Consider the following 25,077-nt stretch of genomic DNA (forward strand, 5'->3'; position numbering starts at 1 on the left):
ATCCCAGTTACTCAGGAGACTGAGGCAGGAGAATTGCCTGAACTCAGGAGGCGGAGGTTGCGGTGAGCTGAGATCGCGTCATTGCACTCCAGCCTGGGTAACAAGAGCGAAACTCCGTCTCAAAAAAAAAAAAAAAAAGCTCTCAATAAACTAGGTATCGATGGAACACATCTCAAAACAATAAAAGCTATTTATGACAAACCCACAGCCAATATCATAGTGAATGGGCAAAAACTGGAAGCATTCCCTTTGAATTCTGGCACTAGACAAGGATGACCTCTCTCACCACTCCTATTCAATATAGTATTGGAGGTTCTAGCCAGAGCAATCAGGCAAAAAAAAAAAAAAAAAAAAGAAAAGAAAAAAGAAATAAAGGATATTCAATTAGGAAAGGAGGAAGTCAAATTGTCTCTATTTGCAGATGACATGATTGTATACTTAGAAGACCCCATCATCTCAGCCCAAAATCTCCTTAAACTGATAAGCAACTTCAGTAAAATCTCAGGATATAAAATCAATGTGCAGAAAGCACAAGCATTCCTATACGCCATAACAGACTTAAGGAGAGCCAAATCAAGAATAAACTGCCATTCACAATTGCTACAGAGAGAATAAAATACCTAGGAATACAACTAACAAAGGATGTAAAGGACCTCTTCAAGGAGAACTACAAACTGCTGCTCAAGGAAATAAGAGAGGACACAAACATATGGAGAAACATTCCATGTTCATGGTTAGGAAGAATCAATATTGTGAAAATGGCCATACTGCCCAAAGTAATTTATAGATTCAATCCTATCCCCATCAAGTTACCCATGACCCTCTTTCACAGAACTGGAAAAAAACACCTTAAACTTCATATGGAACCAAAAGAGATGCCGCATTGCCAAGATAATCCTAAGCAAAAGGAACAAAGCCGGAGGCACCACCCTATCTGACTTTAAACTATACTACAAGGCTACAGTAATCAAAACAGCATGGTACTGGTACCAAAACAGAGATATAGACCAATGGAACAGAACAGAGGTCTCAGAGGCAATGCTACACATCTTCAACCATCTGATCTTTGACAAACCTGACAAAAACAAGCAATGGGGAAAGGATTCCCTGTTTAATAAATGGTGTTGGGAAAACTGGCTAGCCATGTGCAGAAAGCAGAAACTGGACCCCTTCCTGACACCTTACACTAAAATTAACTCCAGATGGATTAAAGACTTAAACATAAGACCTAACACCATAAAAACCCTAGAAGAAAACGTAGGCAAAACCATTCAGGACATAGGCATAGGCAAGGACTTCATGACTAAAACACCAAAAGCATTGGCAACAAAAGCCAAAATAGACAAATGGGATCTAATTAAACTTCAGAGCTTCTGTACAGCAAAAGAAACAATCATTAAAGTGAACCAGCAACGAACAGAATGGGAAAACATTTTTGCAATCTACCCATCTGACAAAGGACTAATATCCAGAATCTACAAAGAACTAAAACAGATTTACAAGAAAAAAACAAACAAACCCATTCAAAAGTGGGTGAAGGACATGAACAGACACTTTTCAAAAGAAGACATATATGAGGCCAACAAACATATGAAAAAATGGTTATCATCATTGATCATTAGAGAAATGCAAATCAAAACCACATTGAGATATTACCTCAGGCCAGTTAGAATGGTGATCATTAAAAAATCTGGAGACAATAGATGCTGGAAAGGATGCCCACCATGCCAGGCTAATTTTTGTATTTTTAGTAGTGGGTTTCACCATGTTGGCCAGGCTGGTCTTGAACTCCTGACCTCAAGTGATCCTCCTGCCTTGGCTTCCCAAAGTGCTAGGATTACAGGTTTGAGCCACCACACCTGACCCAATTTCTTAAACTCAGTAAATCTTAACTCATTTATTTTTTCAAGTAATCATTGAGTACTTGCTATATTCTAGGCACTGTTCCATGCTGGGTTTCAAATAATGAATGATATAGAACTATAACCATATAAATGCTCCAGTGAACTTTCACAGAGTCCTGTGAGAGAATATAATAAGGAGATCTGGTCTACAGGTCCAGGAAATCCCAGCTATTCATAACAGTGAAAAAGAAAGTAGAATACAGAATGATTTTCAAGAAAAAATTAAAGTCCATACATTTTGTATTAAATGAGGCTTTGAGTTTTGCCAAGCAGTCCTGATATGCAGGGTTTGAATTTGTAACTAGTATGCTTATCATGTGGAAAAGAAATTCATGATTTTCTTACATCTTTCTTTTTATAAATGGCAAAGAAATAAACTTTAGCTCTTTCAATGGTTAAAAATTTCAAATTAGTGGTTATAATATTCTGGCATTTGTCAACGTGTAGGAAAGTTTCAGTTGTTGCAAAAATAGACCACATGGCCTACCCCATTTGTACAGTAAATACTGGTGAAATAAAATGTTTTACCCTCTTGAGTCTTCATCAAGACTTCAATAATAGAGCAATGAGGTTTCGTTCACTTCAATTTGTTTCATTTAACCAAAGCTAACATCATTTACTCATTCCTACCTCCAATTGTTAAAGCTAATTATTAAGTTTCTTCTGTAAAGTATTTGTGTACAGATAATATCTCTTATATTACTTCTCAGATGAGTATTGTTTCCATCATTAGGAACAGCCCTTTACTGGAAGATGAATTAATAATAGTGCAAGACGGACTAACTGCTAAAAGCAAGAAAGGGTAGAACATTTAGCAAATTAAGTCATTTCGTAAACAAAGTCAGGAATGCTAATAGTTTGTTTCTATAATTTTTAAGCATAAATGACTACCTTTACAGATAACCCTTGCTTTGTCCATTTTCCCTTAATTGTATATTTTACTCCAGAGAGAATGAAATTTAGTATAACTTTCTGAAGAAATATACATCACTAAAAAATTACTAAAAAAGGTGATTAGAAAATCATCAGGTCTTACTTTTAATGAGATAATCAGATATCTTTCAACTTTTAAACAGCAGGTAATTAAATAGGAGTAACCCAACTCAAAACTCTACTGGAGAATTTAAGTTTAAAATTCCAGGCTTTCTTGATTATTTTTGAACTATTTTTTTATTATCTTTATCATTTTTGGTTTTCCAATTTGTACCCAAATTATTCTATAACCGTATCTGGCTCTTTTTCGGAGGCCTTAGTTCTGAGAAATATCTCCCTCCCCTGCTCCCTCTACCATGAGAATCATTACAAGGTGAAGGAGAGTGAAATAAACTACCAAGGATAAAACATCTATTCCAGGGGTTTCTATTAGTATAGTCTGAGTTTATCTAACAACAAAGATTGTGTATGGTACCAGTGGATAATTTTCTCTGTGTTCTGATGTTTCGAAAAAACTATTCACTGTTAAAACCCACAATTGCAATAAACCTTGAATCATATATAGTTGGAACCAAAAAAATTGTTTTGGTTCAACAACTTAGAATCAGAATACACAGCATTTTCATGATTTAGATAAACAAACAGTTAAAATATTTACTTGACAGACTGCTTGCTACTGAAGCAGGTTTAGAATGTATTTGGTTGAAGGGTTTTCTCCTACAGAAACAATGAGAATAATAATAGATTATTACGAAATGGAATTGCTTCACACAATAACATATCTCATAAGACCCTGATGGAATGTAGTGAAAAACCACTCAGAGTTCTTCTTTCAAAAGTAAAGATATTAGAGGAAGACCTGGAAGGCTGCGTGTGGCGTGAGTCTGACCGTGCGTGATGGCCGAAGCTTCGGTGACGGGCGTCTGCGGAGAGGCAATGGCGGCGATGGCAGCTGTGGAAGGCTCCTCGAGCCCGGCGGGCTTAACTCTGGGCCGGAGCTTCTCCAACTACCGGCCCTTGGAGCCCCCTGGGGCCTGAGCCCGAGCTGGCGGCTGACCGGCTTCTCCGGCATGAAGGGCTGAGGCTGCAAGGTCCCGCAGGAGACCCTGCTCAAACTCCTGGCGGGACTGACGCGGGGCCTGGTGGGCGGTCAGGAAGAGGCGTCCCAGGAAACCGGAGTGGGCCCCAGCCCCACTTTTCCGGCCCTGGGCATCGGGATGGACTCCTGCGTCATCCCCCTGAGGCGTGGGGGCCTGTCACTGGTGCAGACCACGGACTGCTTTTACCGCTTGGTGGACGATCCCTACGTGATGGGGCGCACAGCTTCTGCCAACGTGCTGAGTGACCTCTACGCCATGGGCATTACTGAGTGTGACATGTTGATGTTACTCAGCGTCAGCCAGAGTATGAGTGAGGAGGAACGCGAGAAGGTAACGCCACTCATGGTCAAAGGCTTTCGGGATTCGACTGAGGAAGGAGGGACTGCAGTGACCGGTGGGCAAACTATGGTCAACCCTTGGCTTATAATCGGCAGAGTTGCCACTGTGGTGTGCCAGCCAAATGAATTCATAACGCCCGACAGCGCAGTGGTTGGGGATGTGCTGGTGTTAACCAAACCGTTAGGAACCCAGGTTGCTGTCAGTGCCCACCAATGGCTGGATAATCCTGAAAGATGGAATAAAGTAAAGATGGTGGTCTCCGGAGAACAGGTGGAGTTGGCGTATCAGGAAGCCATGCTCAATATGGCTACCCTCAACAGAACTGCTGCAGGTTTAATGCACACATTTAATGCCCATGCGGCCACAGATATCACAGGCTTTGGCATTCTAGGACACTCCCAGAACCTTGAGAAACAACAAAGAAAAGAAGTGTCCTTTGTTATTCATAATCTTCCAGTAATTGCCAAGATGGCTGCCGTCAGCAAGGCCAGTGGACGGTTTGGGCTCCTTCAAGGAACCTCAGCTGAAACCTCTGGGGAATTACTGATTTGTCTGCCTAGAGAACAGGCGGCTCGCTTTTGTTCCGAAATCATATCCTCCAAGTACGGAGAGGGTCACCAAGCGTGGATCCTTAGCATTGTGGAAAAGGGAAGCTGAACGGCCCGGATCATTGACAAGCCGTGAGTTATTGAAGTCCTATCTCGTGGGGCCACAGCTGCTGCTCTTGCTCCTGACAATTCAAATGTCTCCTCTGAACCTTGCTCGTGAGATGAAAGAACAGAAGCTGTTTGGACGGTAGAGCTGTTGTACACAATCACCGATGGTTCTCAAGAGTTGATTTTAAGAAATTTCCAAAGAAGGCTGCCTGCATAGTGGTTCCAGCTGCCCTTTCTAGGTGATTGGAATCAGCCCATCAAAAGCAGCCTTTATGTACATTCCGAGGCCAGAGTAACATTTTGAACTTTGTGGGGGATGTTTGTTCATCGCTTGGGTGGAGGAGGAGCAGAAATACCTCTCTTTTCTCTTTCCAAAGTAAGATGAGGTTATTCCAGGTTAAGGGATTTTTCTTTGCACTGGATTGATTAATTTCTGCAGAGGGATTGAGATGATTTATTAAAACCACACACAAATTGCAAAATGAAAAAATTTAGATCAGAAGCAAATAAGTTTTGGACGAATACTGTTGATAAATCTAAATTGTCAAGCGAGATCTTATAATGCCACCTCAAATTCTTTGTTTGACTTTACTGAGTACTGGCTGTTTCCTGCTCTGGACAAGAATTGAGCAGCTTGTCATGACTGGGAAAGGACGACCTGCAACCATCTGGCTTGGTCTCTGTTAATGACGTCTCTCCCTCTAAGCCCCATTAAGGACTGGGAGAGGCAGAGCAAGCCTCAGAGCCCAGGTCTTGGTGGTTATTAACAGGTTAAGTCGTTTGCTGCAAATTTCTGGTGATTTGATCAATAAAGAGTAATTTCTTCCTAAATAAAAAAAAAAAAGTAAAGATGTCAAACAAACAAATACTCTGGTTGCTTTGTCACTGGAAGGATTCGTTTCAAAGTTTCATCCAAAAAGTTTAGAATCAGTGCCTTTAACTCACAGCTGTTTGCATTTTTTTTTTTTAAGCTGTGAATATAGCTGAGAACATACAATGCCTACAATTCCTATAGTAAGAATAAAATCTATTCTCAGGGAATCAGGGTATAAGATAAACCAGAAGAGAGGAAAAAATGTGGAAAAAAGAAGAAAAGGGAGTATGAAAAGCAAGGAAGAAATGGAGGATCAGATAAAAACATAATAGGATTTTTAAAAAACAGCTTAGCTATTCCTAAATAGGACAGCTTGCTTATTTCTAATTTACATATAGGAATACTTTAATAGAATTATAAAGAAGAGAAAAGAGGTCTTGTTACCTGTTTTAAAATAGTAGATTACACAGAATATTCCTAAACTACTTGGCTAGATAGGAAGGAAGTTATGACAACCAGCTGGTAAATGCATTTTCAAGTTAAATTTTAATAAAATGTAGAAGCTATGAACAATTTTTGGAATTTCAAACATGTTAGATTGGGCAACAGTCTTTAACACACAGCATGTAGCCTTTCCACCTTCCTACTTACTTTTGTCAAGACGATAAATTGTGTAGTAGTCTTGGGTTTGATGCTGTGGCTTTCACCAGCGTGTTGAATGGTTTGATAGATTTGGCAGCATTCCACGTAAAGTTTACTCCATTTCTAAGTGACACAGGATTTTTCTCAGCCATTTTGCTGACTGGGAACCTCCACAGCTGGTGCTACCTCCCCCACTGCCTGGGCCTTGCTTGTCCCTGGGCCTACTGCTGGAGGCACCCTGCCCACTTGGCCCCCCTGTGTTATGACTTGTACCTGCATTAGGCAGTTCCTGAGCTCTTCTCCCACATCCAAGAAGAATGAGGTTACACTGACAATTTGAAGGGTGAGGAGGGTGGAGAATAATTTTATTGAGTGACAGAAAAGCTTTCAGTGGGGAAGGGACATGGGAGTGGTCCCCAACCCTTGCAGTCAGGTAGTTTCTCTCCCAATGTGGCTGCCTCCGCGGCTTTTATGGGCTCAAAATAGGGGAGTGCATGCTGATTGGTTTGAGATTAAGGCAAGCTTAAACTCTCGCTGCTGCTTTAAAGCCATGTCTTTTTGCTTTCAATGTAACAAATTATTCAGCCAATTATTAATATAGTGAATATTTGTTTTACTGAAAGATAGAGGTAATTTTGGAGATGATAAAGGTAATACTGAGATATAGAAGTAACTAATTTTGTGTTTTAAATATTAACATATTCTAGTACAGCGTTTCTTAACCTCATTACTATTGGCACCTCGGCCTCCCAAAGTGCTAGGATAACAGGCGTGAGCCACCTCGCCCAGCCCAATTTTTTTTTTTTTTTTTTTTTAAATAGAGGTAGGGTCTTGCTCTGTCATCTGGGCTGGAATGCAGCGGTGTGATCATAGCTTACTGTATACTTTGACTCCTGGGCTCAGGCAGTCCTCCAGCCTCAGGCTTCTGAATAGTTAGAACTACAGGCAAATGTCACCACACCTGGCTAATTAAAAACATTTTTTTGAGACAGGGTCTAGTGATGTTGCTCAGGCTGGTCTTGAACTCTTAGCCTCAAGGGATCCTCATCTTGGCCTCCCAAAGTGCTGGGATTACAGGTGTGAGTCACCGCATCCAGCCTTTTTCTTGTGTGTGTGTGTGTGTGTGTGTGTTTTTAGACAGGGTCTCGCCCTGTCGCCCAGGCTGTAATGTAGTGGCATGATCATAGCTCACTGCAGCCTTGACCTTTCAGTTTTTCTCCCACCCCAGCCTCCTTAGTAGCTGGGACCACAGGTGTATGCCACCATACCGCAAATTTTTACATTTTTTTAGTAGAGATGGGATCTTCCTATATTGCCCAGGGTGGTTTTGAACTCCTGGGCTCAAGTGATCCTCCTGTCTCACTGTCTCATATATTTTAAAGACAGGGTCTGAGCCGGGTGTGGTGGCTCATGCCTATAATCCCAGCACTTTGGGAGGCTGAGGTGGCTGGATCACCTGAGGTCAGGAGTTTGAGACCAGCCTGGCCAACATGGCGAAACCCCATTCTACTAAAAATACAAAAATTAGCCAGGCATGGTGGCGGGCGCCTGTGATCCCAGCTAATTGGGAGGCTGAGGCAGGAGAGTTGCTTGAACCTGGGAGGTGGAGGTTTCAGGGAGCCAAGATCGCACCACTTCACTTCAGCCTGGGCAACAAAAGCAAAACTCCGTCTCAAAAAAAAAAAAAAAGATAGGGTCTGGCACTGTCACCCAGGCTGGAGTGCAGTGGTGCAATCACAGCTCACTGCAGCCTTGACCTCATGGGCTCCAGTGATCCTCCTGCCTTAGCCTTCCAAGTAGCTGAGACTACAGATGTGCACAACCATGTCTGTCTAATTTTTAAATTTTTTTGTAGAGATGGGAATCTCACTATATTGCACAGGGTGGTCTCAAACTCCTGAGCTCAAACAATCCTCCTGCCTTGGCCTTCCAAAGGGCTGGGATTTCAGGTGTTAATCACCAACTCAGTCCAAGCTTATCTTTTTGTTTTTACCTTTTACATGTAAAAGGTGGGAAGCACTGGTTTAGGGAACCATGTCTTAGGGAAAATGGCATCTTTTTTTTTTTTTTTTTTTGAGACAGAGTCTCACTCTGTCGCCAGGCACCAGGCTGGAGTGCAGTGGCGCGAGCTCGGCTCACTGCAGCCTCCACCTCGGGTTCAAGCAATGCTCCTGCCTCAGCCTCCCAAGTAGCTGGGACTACAGGCGTGCACCACCACGCCCAGCTAATTTTTTTTTTTTTCAGTAGAGACGGGTTTTCACCATGTTGGCCAGGATGGTCTCGATCTCTTGACCTCATGATCTGCCTGCCTTGGCCTCCCAAAGTGCTGAGATTACAGGCGTGAGCCACCTCGCCTGGCCGGAAAATGGCATCTTTTTAACCACTACTCACGATTGGCTCAATGGAACAATGACATTAAACATAAACATGAGAAACACACAGAAATGAAGACCCACTGAGGGAAGCATGTATTTGCTTATTTCTGAGTATGCAGAGCTGAATTCCAGTAAGTGAATCTCTAATAGAAATAGATCTCTAGCCTGAAGTGGGTTGTGTACCTGTAATCCCAGCTACTCTGAAGGCTGAGGGAGGCTGAGGCAGGAGGATTGCTTGAGCTCAGGCATTCAAAACCAGCCTAGGAAAAACAGTGCGACTGTATCTCAAAAAAAAAAAAAAAAAGGAAACAGATCTCTAGGGAAGAGTTAGTGCTTTGAAGTTGCTTAAAGAAAATAAGCTTATCTTTTGTAAAGACATTCAGAAAGAAGGGACGTCTATCAATCAGTCACACTCTATTTATTGCAAACTAGTTCATTTATTTGTTTGAAATACGTTTCTCCACTCTGTCCAATGATGAGAAAGACCAAAGTGGAATTAAAATCAACCAAACCGAAACCAACAAAAATTCCTATAAAATTCTATCTAGCCTTTTCAGTAAAGACTTCAGTAATAGCTCTTTTGCTTCTTTAGAGTTTAAGTATAAAATTATGGATTTTTTTAAGATGAGAACATTTGTTCTTATTTTGTCCAAGCCTTAAAATTTCCGATCAATTCAGATGATGTAAACTTTGAGTTGTTTCTCCAAGAACAGGCTTTGGGAGGTCAAGATAAAAATTAACTTGGATATACTATTTATTAAAATAAACAAATAGGGTGGGTGCAGTGGCTCATGCCTGTAATCCCAACACTTTGGGAGGCTGAGGCTGGAGTTGCTTGAGCTCAGGAGTTTGAGGCCAGCCTGCGCAACACAGTGAGGCCTTATAGCTACAAAAAATTAAAAATTAGCCAGGCTTGGTGGCACATGCCTGTAGTACCAGCTCTCTGAGAGGCTGAGGCAGGAGGATCACTTAAGCCCAGGAGTTGGAGGCTACAGTACACTATGATCGTACCACTGCATTTTGGTCTGGGTGACAGAGTGAGACTCTGCCTCTAAAAACATTACAGAAAGTTAACAGATTATTGTCTACCTCTGCTTATAACATCCAAGAGACAATGAGCTCATATTAAAATAAATATTTGAGAAGTTCTTGAATATTTTATGTCATTAAATGCTAGCTTTGGTTCTTGATGACAGTGGAACCATCATATCAGCTCTGGACTGCACATCCTGGACATCTACCTTATGTAGATTATTGTTATTTAGGTTCTATATAGGCAATGAAACTTCATATACTATGGGTTGTCCTCATGAATTCTTATCACCCACAGATGTTACAGTCACTGTTTTTACAATTGAAGAAGCAAAGTGTCAGGGAGGCAAGTAATCAGCTTTGAAAAGAGCAAGGAGACACTGTAACAGTAGGACTGGAAAGAGACTGAGGCGAATTACAGAGAATCCTCAATGTCCTCTGACCAGTGATGGACAGCATCAGTGTCCAAGAAAGGTTTTCCTCATAGCTCTCTGAGGGATAGAGTAAATTTCGACTAATTTAAAAATTATTATGTTAATCTAAGCACAAGATAAGAGAACGAGTAGAAATCTGCAGTCAGGTAAAAGTGAAAAGACTTTGTGATCCATTGAATGTGATGTGGGAGCCAAGATAAATCATTTTTGGAATAATGATTCTTTATGTGATTAAAAAAAAGATATCTAATAAGACTTAGTGTTCAGCTTTGTACTTTGAAAATATATCAATTACAATAAATATATTAACATTGAACACTGCAGAATTAAGTGCCATATTTGTTAGTAAATTTCCATAAATTGTTTCCTTTGGTATGCATGGGCATGGGCCCTGCTTTTTGGCCAAAATTCCCTTGGACTAACTTTAACCAGTTGGCCTTCTCTTTAATTATTAACACTTCCTGTTGTCTCTGACTTTTCTGTTTCACCTTCCTTGATAAGATACTTATATTTGCAAATTAATCCTATTTGTATAACCTAGCCCATGCTTGGCACCGAGTCTACACATTTAGCCAGGAACACATAGATTGTCTTATTAGTGCAGATGGCTGCATATACAGAATTTTGGCCAGGTGATGATAAGGAAGTATACCTAGGCCCAAGCAGAACAGACCTAATTATTTCCATGGCAAGAGGGGCATCTGATAATAGCAGCAGTGGGTCCTATGGGTCGATGGTGGGAGGAAGCAGGAGGGCAAGCACAGAAGACAGCAATCTTGAGGGTTTGTGTAAGAGGATTTGTGGTAGGAAAATCAGAGTTTGAGTTTTGGGTCTAAGAATTTATCCACTGTATGATTTAGGGTAAGATTATCAATGTTCTGATGTATAAAAGGGATATAATACCTCCAATGTAAAATTGCTTATATAGTAGGGGCTCCATAAATGTTTCTTGAATCTGGATTTCCTATTCTGACCAATTGACCATCTAACTGAAGCAAAGTGGATCATAGCAACCAAAAACATAAAACTTAGGAAGAATTCCAACAAGCCCAAAATTTTTAAATAAATACCTTATGTTCTAAGATGATAAGATTAAATAATGTAAATATGCCGGTTGTTATCAAGTTAATTTATAGTATGAGGGCATATTTAGTAAAAATGCTAAGAGAACAGCTTTTGGATTTGGAAAAATATATATGAAGAACAAATAGGTGGGAATAAATAAGATTCTGAAAAAGAAGACTAGAGAATTGATGAGAGAGAAAGGTAGTGAGAAAATGCTCTAACGAATATTAAAACAAAAACTATAATAGTGAAATAGTCCGGGCGTGGTAGCTCACATCTGTAATTCCAGCCCTTTGGGAGGCCAAGGCAGGTAGATCACCTGAGGTCGGGTGTTGGAGACTAGCCTGACCAACATGAATAAACCCCGTCTCTACTAAATATACAAAATTAGCTGGGGGTGGTGGTGTATGTTTGTAATCCCAGCTGCTCTGGAGGCTGAGGCCAGAGAATCACTGAACCTGGGAGGCAGAGGTTGTGGTGAGCTGAGATTGCACCACTGCATTCCAGCCTGGTCAACAAGAGTGAAACTCCATCTCAAAAAAATAAAAAAAGTGTAATAGGTGAATGGGCACAGATAACAGTATGTTCTAGAAGTAGACCCTACTGTTAAAGAATAATTCAAGATTAAAAAGGAATTCCCATAAATCATACTGAATTTATAAGTTTGGGATTTAACAATTTAGAAAAAAACCTAAGTAATGTCTCACCTCATACCAGATATAAAAAATATAAAACTAGAAATAGAAACAAAGGTTATTATTAAGACTGATTTAAATTTTGAAGGGACAGAAGAGATTACAAAGGTGAAGGCAAATGCTGAAAGATCCGATTAAAGAAGAAAGCTGGCTGGACATGGTCACACCTATAATCAACATTTTGGGAGGCTGAGGTGGGATGATGTGGGAGGACTGCTTGAGTCCAGGAGGATGAGACCAGCCTATACAATACAGTGTAGACCCCCATCTCTACAAAAAAAGAAATGCAAAAATTAGGTGGGTGCAGTAGTTGTATGCCTGTCACCCTAGCTACTTGGGAGGCTGAGGTGGGAGGATAGTTTAGGCCCAGGAAGTTGAGGCTGTAATGAGCAGTAATCAGGCCTGGGCAGCAAAGCAAGACTCTCTTTAAAACAAAAACAAAACAAAACAAAACAAAACCAATTCTCCCCTAACCAAAATACAGCCAAAATGACAAAGTATTAGCACTACTCTGTAATTCAAGCCTTATACAAATTTGGGGGATAAACCAACAACGACTAAGCAAATTCCTTGAGTTTATTATATTGGCACATTGAGGTTCTATGTAAGTAAATCTGGCAAGTTTGCTGTGGTAGTTACAGGTTTGGATTTTTAGGTTAATATCTTTTATCTGAAGATGAAGATATACTTATCTGCAGTAAAAATAAACCAACAGTAACTAATACAAAGACCAGATTGACCAACTTTGGTCCTTAGATGATTTTCTATAAATATGTATATTATTCAGTAATATAATGAAAAGCAAAAAAAAAAAAAAAAATTTGGCTACTTTAGGAGGCATGTATATTCTGGCCTGTAGTGTTCAGTTAGTAAGTTGATCAAAGGTAAATAAAAAATTCACACTTAAGTAAAAGTTTCAAGAAATACCAGGAGTGTGGACAGCTTCTTTATTTTCATTTATTTTTAAATTTATTTTAATTTTTCCAGGAGGCCCATTGTCATCAGAAAAAAGTATATAGTTTCTAACAGATTTATACATTGGAAGTTGATTTTGCTCCTAATTTCAACATGGCTAATGAAATAATCCAAACAGTCTAAAATTCTTCCTCCTCTCTGCCTCCACACATCCTGCAAAAAGGTAAGCACCTAAAGTAGGCAAGCACTGAACAAATGGCTATGGTCAGCATTGACAAATTAATTGCCTCTGGGAGGCCGAGGCAGGAGGATCACTTGAGGCCAGGAGGTCGAGACCAACCTAGGGAACATAGTGTAGAATCCTGTCTCTACAAAATAAAAGATAAATGAAAATAAAAAATTAGCTGGGTGCAATGGCTATGAATAAAAGCAAAATATAGACCTTTAGAAAATATTTTTATTTTCTTAACACACAAAGATAACAGTGACATTTGCTCACTAGACAGAGTAGTTCAAGACATATCAGAAATGGATTATAATTCACATGTTACAATATTCATAAACATGACCAGTTTCATGTTTTCCCAATTATCTTTGAAAACTTATTAAAATACCACAGTATACTAAACTGGCAAATTCATTTCTCACGTTAAAGAGTAATTTTGATTTTGATTAGTGAAAAACCGAGGCATAGTCCATTGCTGAAATATAATAACACCTTATCCAGCATCACTCAAGTATGAAGCATTATACCTAAATATTCTTTAGTTAAATGACACCTTTAAAAAATCTAATTCTGTATTTTAACTATTATAGAGGAAATAATGTTTGACATGCTTTCTTAAACTTTAAAATATACCATGCAGAATATAACAATGTTCTCTCATTAATATTCCTCATTAGGAATATGAACCACTTAGTTTTCTAGTGCAACACAATATCCTAAAAATTTACCAACATGGGTATTTGTCTTACTAGAGATAACCCAAAATGGCTACATTAAAAAAATTCTGAACTTTTAATTTTTTTGGTCACATTTAACAGTCATTACTTCTTGCTTTGGTTAAATATGCTGTTTTTCTGTTACCTTTCTTACCTCCCTTAATATCAAAGCTAGGATAGAACAACAAAACTACATAAACCTTTGATGAACTAATGGTTCTCTCAAGGAAAGTCATTGCTTTTACTTGCACAGTTTAGAAAAGGTTATACATTGAGCTAGGAAGGAACTGAAAAAGAAAGAGAAATTTGGAAACCAATGTGCTTATAGATAGTGGTCAGATTACTGTCACAACTGTACTTAAATCTGTAGGATTTAATCTGCTTTAAGTTTTGGAAACCAAAAAACTGAGCTAGTTAAAACTATTTCTAAAGAAAAGTCAGCTTTGAAGAAGGGCTGGCAGACAATCGTAAAGTAAATTACATGAGCTTTCAAGCATGAGTATTTGACATCTGAGGCATTTATGTATTTTTGCTGCCCAGAAATTTTAGTTTGCTGGTTTCCTTCCTCAGTTTTATTTGTTAGTCATAGTTAAGGTTTTGGGTATGTGACCTCTAAACTAACTAAAAAAAAGTGCTACTTTTAAAGTAGCATTATTTTAAAGTACCATTATTTTATTAGCTATAAATGAGCCACTGAATATTATATAGCAATTAAAGAATTCTTGCAACTACTTCTTCCAACTGAATGCATAATGATTGAATTTAAGTGTTTTCTTAAGACAAAGACAGTAAAAAAATTCTATTTAGGAAATAAGTTCTATTAAAAATGTTAACTCATGTAAATGTTAAAATCCTTTTTCCTTTTATGACTTTGAGATTTTTAAGGTATCTTAAAATAAATTAACATGAAAAACTTCCAATGATTTTATTGAATCTAAGATACCTACTGAATTCATATCCATATTTTTATTAAGATTCTTCTCAATGTTAAACTTGTCAATGTAGGTTTTGGGTTAATAGGAAATCAGTATCTCTTATGATCTAGCAATAGATTTTTGTACATGAACTAAAAAGGTAGTTGAGTTTTAGAAAACTAATATAACATTCTTTTTTCTTCAGTGTTCTAGAAATATGATCAACAATATCCATTTTGAAAATGTAAGCTATCTTATAATAGTAAACTGGAACTCAATACTAATTTTATAAAACTGTTTTTAGGAAATAAATTTCCTAATGCTTTGCATGTTTCCCCATGTAAGTAAATCATATAAAATACACTGTTGGCATTCATTATATTACACAAAAATTAATATAAAGTGAAAAAATGAAAGCATAGTTTGAACATCTGTGCTCCACTTATGAACATATATTGTAGGTGGAAACTTCTATCATTCACCATTTATTAAATACTTATTAAATGCAGTGAGCATTGTATTAAGAATACTATAGTAAATGTTGATAACATTAATGAACCACAGCTTATTCAGTATATGTTACTGAAGATTATATATGCCACAATTAAAAGCTATCTTTCCATTTCTTTATGTTTTCATATTTTATTTTCATTTATGTACCAATAGAAGATTACATGATTTTTCTTTTTCAAACTCTGGATTTCTAGGCATTTGAAGAATTCTTATGGAACTCAAACACATTTCATTGGTAATTATATTTCTTTCTGATTCAAACTGAAACCTACTTTTGTACGTTTAAAAAAAATCAATGCTTTTACAAGCTTCCCTAATTGAGCATCAATATTATAATAAATGAGATTTTTAAAATGACTTGAGCCTGTGCATATAAGGCATTTACATATGATGACCTTGCATTCTATAATACGAGTAATGGCATACATAATATCTATAATCAACTATAAATCGTACAGTGTCTCAAGAATAGTAGCAATTGACCAGGCTTGTGTTTCACAGCTGAAAGGACAGTATTGAGCATTCTCATTGGTCAGTTCTGGAAGTCCTTTCCAAGGAGATCTGAATGAAAGAAAGACATTTTACAAAGACATAATCTAATACATATTAATAAAATAGGAAAGACCTGGTGATTTTTGCCTTCTATTTATAGAAAACAATCATATGTAGTCATTTGCTACAAAAAAACACAACATCTTAAAGACATACAAATGAATTTACACTGAAATTATTCTTTGACATTCCATCTTTGAAATTTAAGACTTTTAAATACAAGGAATCCCTTTATGTATTAAAAACATAGAAAAAACGACCATTACCAGCTATATATAAATATAGAGATAAATACTCTCTCAGGGATAATTTTATTCCTTTTGGAGTAACTTTATGAGACTCAAATTGTAATTATGCAGATATGTTATATGTGATCTTGATAAAACTATAAAACTAAAAGTAATGAAGAAACACTAAGAACTATAATTGGGGAGAAAATGCCATCGCAGAGTACTTGCTACTTAAAGAAAAAAATGCCAATTAATTTCTCATTCTACTGAATAATAAGCTTATTATTTATTATGTATTTATGTTCTATGCTAAGTGCTTTATGTATATTATTTCATTTAATGTTCACAGTAACCCTATAAGGTAGGTACCATATGTATTCCTATCTATAGAGAGGGAAGAGAGATTTATAGAGGTTAAATAACTTGTTCCAGCCCTCCCTATCAGAGCACAGTGATGCTAGCACATCAAATTTATTCTTAATTTCAATGTAATCCCTTAAAAATGAAACACAAATTTTAAAAATGCAGAAATCTGTAGTGTTTCATTTTTAATTGGGCTGTGGGAACACATTTATTTCATTATTATGGTTTGTAACTCAGGGTTATATTACATGCACGCTTCAGTGGGCATCAAATATTTCATAGTAAAAATAGGAAAAAATAATTCCATTAGGTAAAATAGAGTATTTTGGATAATAACTAATATCAGCTAGGTACCATATTTAAAAAACTGTCATAGAAACATGGAAAATGTAGAAAATATATGTTTCCAAGTATTTAAGCTACTTTAGAGTAAAATGCCGAATTACTGAAGTTGAATATCTGCCTATCTGTAATGTGTGAACTGTATCTCCACAGAATTTGTATGTTGAAGTCCAAATCCCTAGTATTTCAGAATGTGAACTGTTTGAAAATCGGGTCACTGTAGATGTAATTAGTTAAGATAATGCCACATGAAGATTGGAGTTTTGCTGCCACAAGCCACAGGACTATCCGCAGCTAGGAGAGAGGGCTGGAAGAGATCTTTCCCTAATACCTTTAGAGGGAGCATGGCTCCACCCGGGCCTTGATTTTTCAGATTTCTGGCCTCCCGAACTGTGAGACAATATTCTGCTGTTTAACAATCTCTATTATTTAAGTCACTCAGTTTGTAGTGCTTTGTTATTGCAGCTCTAGCAAACTAACAGACTACCAAAATTAAGAAACAAAATGAGTTTACAAAATCATGAATATGCTACCCATAATTAAACTTGAATACTAGGAGAAGGAATGTATCCATACAAATATAAGGAAGTCTCCTTTCTCTTCCTTTCTGAAAAATTCATCCTGAAGTCATTAGGCAGGACAGAGCAAGGTTGGTAACCACAAATGGAGAGGAAAGGGTAACAGGTAGTATGGAGCTGCAGCAGGATGTTAGAGTCCAAGATGTACGAAGAGGGAGTTCACCAAGGGTGAGAGTGGTCCAGAGTGGGTAGTTAGAATCCAAGTGGTGCCAGGAGGGCTCCACACATAGGGGTGGCTTAGTGTGGGGTATCAGGCCCAAGCTGAGTGAGCAGACTCTATGTGGTAATGATAGCCCAGTGTGGGAAGTAGGTTATTCACTGTCGGAAAAGGGAATTATGAATATGGAAAGGGAGAAATATAGAATTAAACACTGAGCATTAGATTGAAACTGGTGTGAACTCAGGTTTTCAACACATATAGGATACACTGAGTATGTGTATCCTGATATGTGTGTATGTATTTATCTATGTTTATGTATTATCACATATTCCTTAGCCCTATCTACTGGGGGGCATAGTAATAATCAATACACCATGTGCTCAGATCTGGCTTCTAAATAACATTTTTCATTATAAAGAACAAGGGCTCCTTAGAGAATAGGCTGATTCCAGGCTGGGGTAGTGAAAGCAAAAGATGAGTCCTGAACATACTGCTGGGCCATAAAGCAAGGAAGGACTTTCATATGTGACAAACAGGATGACAGAATTTCCCTCCTGTCTGATACAACTGAAGAACTGGACAAAGTAATAATTTAAGACGTTAGACATTAGGCAACAAATAGTGATCCATGAGGCATGAGAAACAAATGAAGCAAACCCTATGATTACCATACCTTACTGCCTTGAGAGTTTCCAGGATTTGGCACAGAGAGGGGGAACACAGGTGGAGCCTGGCAGACTTCCTTGAGTTGAACTGAGAATCCAGGAACACTATAAAGCAGCTACAATTTGCAGGACAGAGTACTAGAGAGGAGGGAGCTGTCAAAGAAAGAACTCTGAAGATATGCAGAGGGTCCCACTCAAGTACCTATAGTGCACCAATCAGTAAATTTACAGGAGGAAACTACCAAAGAACAAGAAAAGAGCCATCCGGAAGGATGAGAAGAAGCAGTACCTGGCACTCATACAGAATTGGGAACACTTGCTTGTTCACACCAGCCAGATTTGAAAATGTCATAATTTTCGGGATACAGGGTAGAGAACACAATGGGTCTTAATTCACAAATGGAGAATAATTATTCCTAGACCAAATGCTATTCTGGTCAGGTCTAACAAGCTTAAAATCAAGACCTGAAAGGATCAAATTGTTTCCAAGTAATTTCACTGCATTCCAAAACAAAGCTCAAAAACATTTACAGAAACATCAAAAATCTAGCACCCAAAAAGGTACATTTCACATCTGGTATCTGATAAAAAATGACCAGGCAAATGGCTGGGCGTGGTGGCTCATGCCTGTAATATCAGCACTTCAGGAGGCCGAGGTGGAAGGATTGCTTGAGCCTAGGAGTTTGAGACCAGCCTGGGCAAGATAGCAAGACCCCTGTCTCTCCAAAAATCAAAAAACAAAAACTACCAAGCAAAGAAGCAGGATGATATGACCCATAATAAAGAGAATAATCACAAGCAAATGCAACCCAGAAATGAATTAACAGACAAGGATATTAAAAGAGTCACTGTAATTATATTCCATATGTTCAAAACATTAAGCAGATACATGGAAGATATAAAATGACCCAGATAAAACTTCGAGAAATGAAAACTACAATGTGTGAAATGAAAAACACCAGGATAGATGTGATGGTAGGTTAGACATAAAAATGATAGCGGATTTCTTGTCAAAACAATGTAACCACCTTAAAGTATGAAAGAGAAAAATCTCAACTTTGAATTCTATACACAGTGAAAATATCTTTAAAATGAAGGCAAAACACAGATGTTTTACACTTACACGAATTGAAAGAATTCATTATGAGGAAAAATACACTACAAGACATGATGGAGAAAGTCCTTGAGGTAGAAGGAAAATGATACTAGATGGAAATACAGAACATCATAAAAATATGAAGAGCACTGAAAATGGCAACCATAAGAGTAATTACTTTTTTCTGTATTATTTAAATATCATTAAAAAATAACTGACTGCCTAAACAAAAGTAGTAACCATGTAGTATGGGGGTTATAATATATATAAAAGCAAAATGGATGATGATAATAGCACACAGGCCTGGAGGGAAAAATGAAACTATACTATTTTAGGGTTCTTTATATCTTACTTGAAGTGGTATATCACTGGAAGGTAAACTATAAAGACATATACTATAAACCGAAAGCAACCATTTTAAATAAACAAGAATTAGATCTAATTATCCAACAAAGGAGATGAAAATGAAATAATAAATATTCAATGCAAAAGAAGCACAAAAAGAGGAAAAAGCTAACACAGAACAGACAGAATAAACAGACAACAAACATTTAAGTTTCACAATTTCAGTAATCACCTTAAGCGTAAATGGTCTAAATAATCCAAAAGCGGAAACTGTCATGCTACACAAGAGCAAGACTCAATTACATGCTACTATGTACAAGTAATCCACTTTAAATACAAAGACATAAATAGGTTAAAAGGATGGTAAAATCTGTACCATGGTGACAGCCAAAGGAAAGAAATCGGGAGTGGCTCTATTAATATGAAACACACTGAAGTCCCTTACGTGCTTGTAAGAAAGGAAAGAAAATTTGTGCTGCTTCCTCATAATCTGAGGAATAGAATATAGATATACTTATGTATAATCAAAAATTTGAGAAATTAAGATACCTTCTGACTGAATATATACTATCTTATAAAGATATGTAACTCTGACACTGTCTATTTGCTAATAATTAGGACAAGGGGGTAAAAAATAGTTTTTGAAATAACAGGCAAAAGACCAACTCTGATATTTTAACTATAATGAATGCATTTCTGAAAACTGTATCTTTTTTATTTTATTTTATTTTAAGATGGGGTTTTCACCATGTTGGCCACGCTGGTCTTGAACTCCTGACCTCAGGTGATCCACCCACCTCGGCCTCCCAAAATACTAGGATTACAGGCATGAGCCACCGCGCCCGGCCGAAAACTGTATCTTGATTTATCTTTAAATCAATTAACTCAAAAGGCCTAGGCTGAGTACCTTTAGTTTTTATATTTATCCTGTGCTAACCATATCCAGAAACATCAAGTAAATTTAAAAAATCAAAGGCTATTTCACATATATACATCACATAATATCAAGATGGCAACTTAAAATAAATAGTAACCTAAAATAAGAGAAAGTGAAAATTAGGTAACAGATCTGTCATGTTAAAGAGTAAAGGCTTAATTTTTCAATGGGATACCTAAATGAATTCTAAGAAAGTGTAATTTACCTAATAGCTAATAAACTGACTAAACACTAGTTATGGAAATTACATGCTCCTGATGACTTACCTCTCAAGATGAACATAATGTCGGGAAAGAACATTTTTAACCAAAACTATAGTCTTTGCAGTAGTCTCTGGGCCCATCAATCTGGAAAAATATAATTTTGCACGAAGAAAATACCCAATAGGCCACAACCACTCCTAAAAAAGATTATTTAAAAGTAAAGACAAAAAATAACTGTAAATATCTAAAAATTACTTGAAAAATAATTTAAACTGAAACTCAGAAGATAAATGAAATTCTTACAGGTCCTTGGTGATAATTGAAACCTTTAGCAAGATTGTAGTTGTCATTGTCTAATGCATTGTCATAAATTCCACAGTAAACCATATCACTGCAAAATGATTGAAATTTAAGTTAAATAAAAGATGATCAGATATTATATAGAAAGCATCAGAAAAATTTCAATAACAAAGGTAAGAAAAATAATCAATTATTTTGTCTTCTAATCTACAGAATAAGCTCAGCATTAGTACATCATCCATTTAACCTTAAATTAGTAAATACTGAGTTCACAGGACTTTAGTCATGTGTTAAAAATGATTAACAAATACCAGTTAATACAGAAATGTAAAATATTCTGGTATCTTGCCTTAAAGAAGTTAGCCTGGCACTAAATATGGGTTCATTTAAAGTCAACTATTTCCTAGGCCTCTAATACATTGAGGCCTATCTAATAATTGAAATATACAGAGACTCATTTGAATTAGTAAAAATGAAAGCCATGGTTTTATTAATTATAGATTGGAAAGGTAGTTTTTAAGCTTCTCCATAAAATTATTTTAAAATTAAAATTGGCCTATTATCAGATAGCAACTGAATATACATATTGCTTTATTATAATACATAGAACTTACAACACAGTAATCTATACTCTATTTAATTGTGAGTTTGGGTGTTGTTTTTTTTTTTACATCAGTATTTCACTCTGTCAAGCAGGCTGGAGTGCAGTGGTGCCATCATAGCTCACTATAGCGTTGATGTACTGGGCTCAGGTGATCCTTCTGCCTTAGCCTCCTGAGTAGCTAGGACTACAGGTATACACAATCTCTCCTGGCTATTTTCTTTTTACATTTTTATTTTTGTAGAGATGGTATCTCCTTTTGTTGCCCTGGCTGGTCTCGACAACCTTGGACTTCCAAAGTGTTGAGATTACAGGCGTGAGCAACCATGCCCAACCTGAATGCAATTTTGGATGTTACTAGTAAGCAAAAAAAATTATGGTTGATGTCAATGTATTTGGATTAAATATAACAACATTTTTAATACTTATATTCCAACTTACTCTGGATCTAAAGTTTTCATGCCAAGGGGACCAAGCAGCTTTTTTTCTGCAATCTCCAAAGCCTTCCATGCTTTTTCTGTAGTAAACAGCTCAGGGGACTAGTGAATGCCAAAAACAAATATATACATTTTTAAGATCACAGAAGAATGAGTTCCTACCCCCAGAAACTATTCATAAACTTGAAAAAAATTACTTAAAATACAGTGAGGGTCAGAATTTGAGTGCAGATGCCTAATCAGATCTAATGCTATGAGGCTGACATAGAAGCACTGTTTTTTGGCCATAGAAGTTAGGAAAGCTTTTAGAGGTGACTATTTCTCTGTGTCACCTCAAGAAAGTTACCCAGCTCCAAAAGGAAGTTGCCACGGCTACACTGAAAGCAGAACACACTTTTATCTTTTCCCCTTTGGAGACAGGGTCTCACTCTGCCACCAAGCTGGAGTGTAGTGGCGAGATCAGAACTTCAGTCTAAAAGTTCTGAGTAGCCTCAATCTCCTGGGCTCAAGCAATCATCCTGCCTTAGCCTCCTGAGCAGCTGGGACTACAGGTGTATACCACCACACATGGCTAATTGTTTTTTTTTTTTTTTTTTTTGTAGAGATGAGATCTCACTATGTTGCCAAGGCTTGAACTCCTGAGCTCAAGTGATCCTCCCACCTCAGCCACCAAAAGCGTTGGAATTATAGGCATGAGCCACTGAACCCAGACAGCACACACTTAAATTTATGTAATTCATTCTTCAGAAGATTCATAATAGCTTTCTTTAAGGACATCTGATACCCATTTTTTGCTTCTGGGCCATAAATAAATACAGAAGAACTTTTACTTCAATAGCATGAGTAAATTTACTCGAGATACAGAGAAAGAAGAGAGAAAGCACTGTTGACCAAGAATCTGCATTAATTTTAGTGGTTAAATAAAACCAAGTGGACACTGAAGCAAAGCTACCTTCGTGTACTTTTACACTTTTCATTCTACTATAATTTATAGTACTAGGTTTGGTACTCTTTTTGATAATGTGAAAACAGCTAGGCAGGCACGGAAGAACACATACCTTCTCTATTTTACTGCCTTGTAGTTTACTTTTAGACTAAAGTATAGACTAAAAAAGAGAGAGTCTAGAATTCTTTGCTAGACAAAACTAATTGCAGCAATGCAAAAAAGAAAATAGAATGTTAATTGAAGCTATCTACTTTAGTTCACTAGTTCAGCACTTTCCAACTAGTGTGCTGAGGCACTGGGGTGTAGGATACAGAGACCCTCAGCTTTCAGGGCAGCTGGGTGGGGCCCAGGGCTAACTGAAGTAGCTGGATCTGGCACAAGCAACCTAGTCCATTTAGCCTACTGTGCTGTACAAATATCAAATATTCTTTTCTTTTCTTTCTTTCTTTCTTTTTTTTAATACAGAGGCAGGGTTTCATTATGATGTCCAGGCTGGTCTCAAACTCCTGGGCTCAAGTGATCCTCCTGTCTTGGTCCCCCAAGTGGGATGACAAGTGTGAGCCACTGCATCTGGCCACAGATATCATCTTCTGTGTGCTCTGAATGTGAAAAACTCTAGGAAGCACTTCATTAGTCATCATCCCTTATTTTCTGTTTTTGGATACTGAATGTTACAAGTTAAAGGTGATATGCGTAATACCCAATTAATTAGAAAAGACTTTAAAGCTAGCTAGTAAGCCATGTACTACTTTTTAGCAATTAAGTGAATTTGAAAATGAACGGGAATAAGGAACTAAGTAAACTCTAGCACATTATTTTTTGAAATATAAAAACAAAAACGAATCACCTACCACAGCCATTGCTATGGTAAAATTAGGCCTGAGCTGATAGTCACACCAAGGACTTGAAGCTCCGTAACTATCTTTGTATATGCCACGTTTGTGAACCAGATTTGGATGCTTTTCATTTAAATCTGAAGGGTCTTCTGAAACATGAAACAGCTTTTCAAAGTTGTCTTGTATTTTTCTGTTCCACTCATCATATGAGACCTTTACAACCTTTCCTGAAAAATAACATAAGACATGGTAGTTTTAATCATTCAAAACAAGTCACACATCTAGTTACAGACAAATAGTAACACTTAGTTTAATTATTTTTATCTACTACAAGGCAATAAATTATCCACTTTTGGAAAATGTGGCCAGTCTGAATTGAGATGTGCTATAAATGTAAAATACAAACTGGATTATGAAGATGTAGCACCACCCACAAAGAATGTAAAATAGCTCATGAATAATTTTATACTGATTACATGTTGAAACAATATTTTACATACATACACTGAGTTAAATAAAATGTATTTTTTTTTTTTAAAGACAGGGTTTGGCACTGTCACCCAAGCTGCAGTGCAGTAGTGTCAACTTGGCTTACTGCAACCTCTGCTTCCTGGTCTCAAGCCGTTCTCCCACCCCAGCCTCTCAAGTAACTGGGACTACAGACTCACACTACACACGGGCTAATTTCTGTATTTCTTGTAGACATGGGGTTTCATGTTGCTAAGAATGGTCTCAAACTGCTGAGCTCAAGTGATCTGCCTGCCTTGGCTTCCCAAAGTGTGGAGATTACAGGCATGAGCCACTATGCCTGGCCAATTTAATAAAATATCTTGTAAACAATTTCACCTGTTTCTTTATACTTCTTAAAATGTGGGTACTATAAAATTTAAAATTTTATATGTGGTTCACATTATAATGGACAGCACAGTTCTAGAAAAAGAGATGTAAAGATTGCAAAATTGCTCACAGAAATGCAACTTGCTCATAGTCACACTGAGGAAAAACACAAGCACAATAAAGGCAATAGCTATGCTGCTTTCTTATCTCAGTTCAAAGTTGCTAAAAATATGGTTGGCAATTAGAATTGTTATAATTTTCACACTAGTAAATTGATGAATTTTCTTTCTTCTTAATTTAAGGGTTTTCTAATATTAGCTGATTGAATCAAATGATGATTACATAGGTTGAGAATATACATAGTACATTTGAGAGT

The 25,077-nt window shown here is 37.3% G+C and overlaps 2 protein-coding genes across 5 annotated transcripts in view; one reads left to right on the forward strand and one right to left on the reverse strand.

Annotated features, from left to right (window-relative positions):
- Positions 1 to 272: 272 nt before the first annotated feature.
- Positions 273 to 5,012, forward strand: LOC105721384 (selenide, water dikinase 2-like). Of its 2 annotated transcripts, none has more exons than XM_064370185.1 (2): positions 273 to 289; positions 4,045 to 5,012. In XM_064370185.1, the coding sequence occupies exons 1-2, from the start codon at positions 273 to 275 to the stop codon at positions 4,931 to 4,933; spliced, it is 906 nt and encodes a 301-aa protein (XP_064226255.1). In that variant the 3' UTR covers positions 4,934 to 5,012. The 2 variants fall into 2 exon arrangements, with proteins under 2 accessions (XP_064226255.1, XP_012313868.3); XM_012458445.3 differs by lacking the exon at positions 273 to 289 and adding an exon at positions 3,735 to 3,869 and having other exon boundaries at positions 3,998 to 5,012.
- An 8,331-nt stretch (positions 5,013 to 13,343) lies between these two features.
- AGL (amylo-alpha-1, 6-glucosidase, 4-alpha-glucanotransferase) overlaps positions 13,344 to 25,077 on the reverse strand; it is a 70,141-nt gene continuing 58,407 nt past the window's right edge. For all 3 annotated transcript variants that reach the window (XM_012458462.3, XM_064370212.1, XM_012458461.2), the window contains exons 30-34: positions 23,880 to 24,091; positions 22,087 to 22,184; positions 21,048 to 21,135; positions 20,808 to 20,941; positions 13,344 to 15,834 (exon numbers count right to left, since the gene is read on the reverse strand). In XM_012458462.3, coding sequence (XP_012313885.2) covers positions 15,717 to 15,834; positions 20,808 to 20,941; positions 21,048 to 21,135; positions 22,087 to 22,184; positions 23,880 to 24,091 — 650 coding nt within the window. In that variant the 3' untranslated portion in view covers positions 13,344 to 15,716. The remainder of the gene's footprint in view (positions 15,835 to 20,807; positions 20,942 to 21,047; positions 21,136 to 22,086; positions 22,185 to 23,879; positions 24,092 to 25,077) is intronic.

This window comes from Aotus nancymaae, unplaced genomic scaffold (genome assembly GCF_030222135.1).
Source record: "Aotus nancymaae isolate 86718 unplaced genomic scaffold, 86718_ANA_hifiasm-v0.15.2.pri h1tg000103l, whole genome shotgun sequence".
NCBI lineage: Eukaryota > Metazoa > Chordata > Mammalia > Primates > Aotidae > Aotus > Aotus nancymaae.

Coding starts and splice junctions, on each gene's coding strand:
- LOC105721384 (XM_012458445.3), top strand. CDS start 3,735: ATGGCCGAAGCTTCGGTGACGGGCGTCTGCGGAGAGGCAATGGCGGCG. Junction 3,870..3,997: donor GGCCCTTGGAGCCCCCTGGG/GCCTGAGCCCGA, acceptor GGTCAGGAAGAG/GCGTCCCAGGAAACCGGAGT.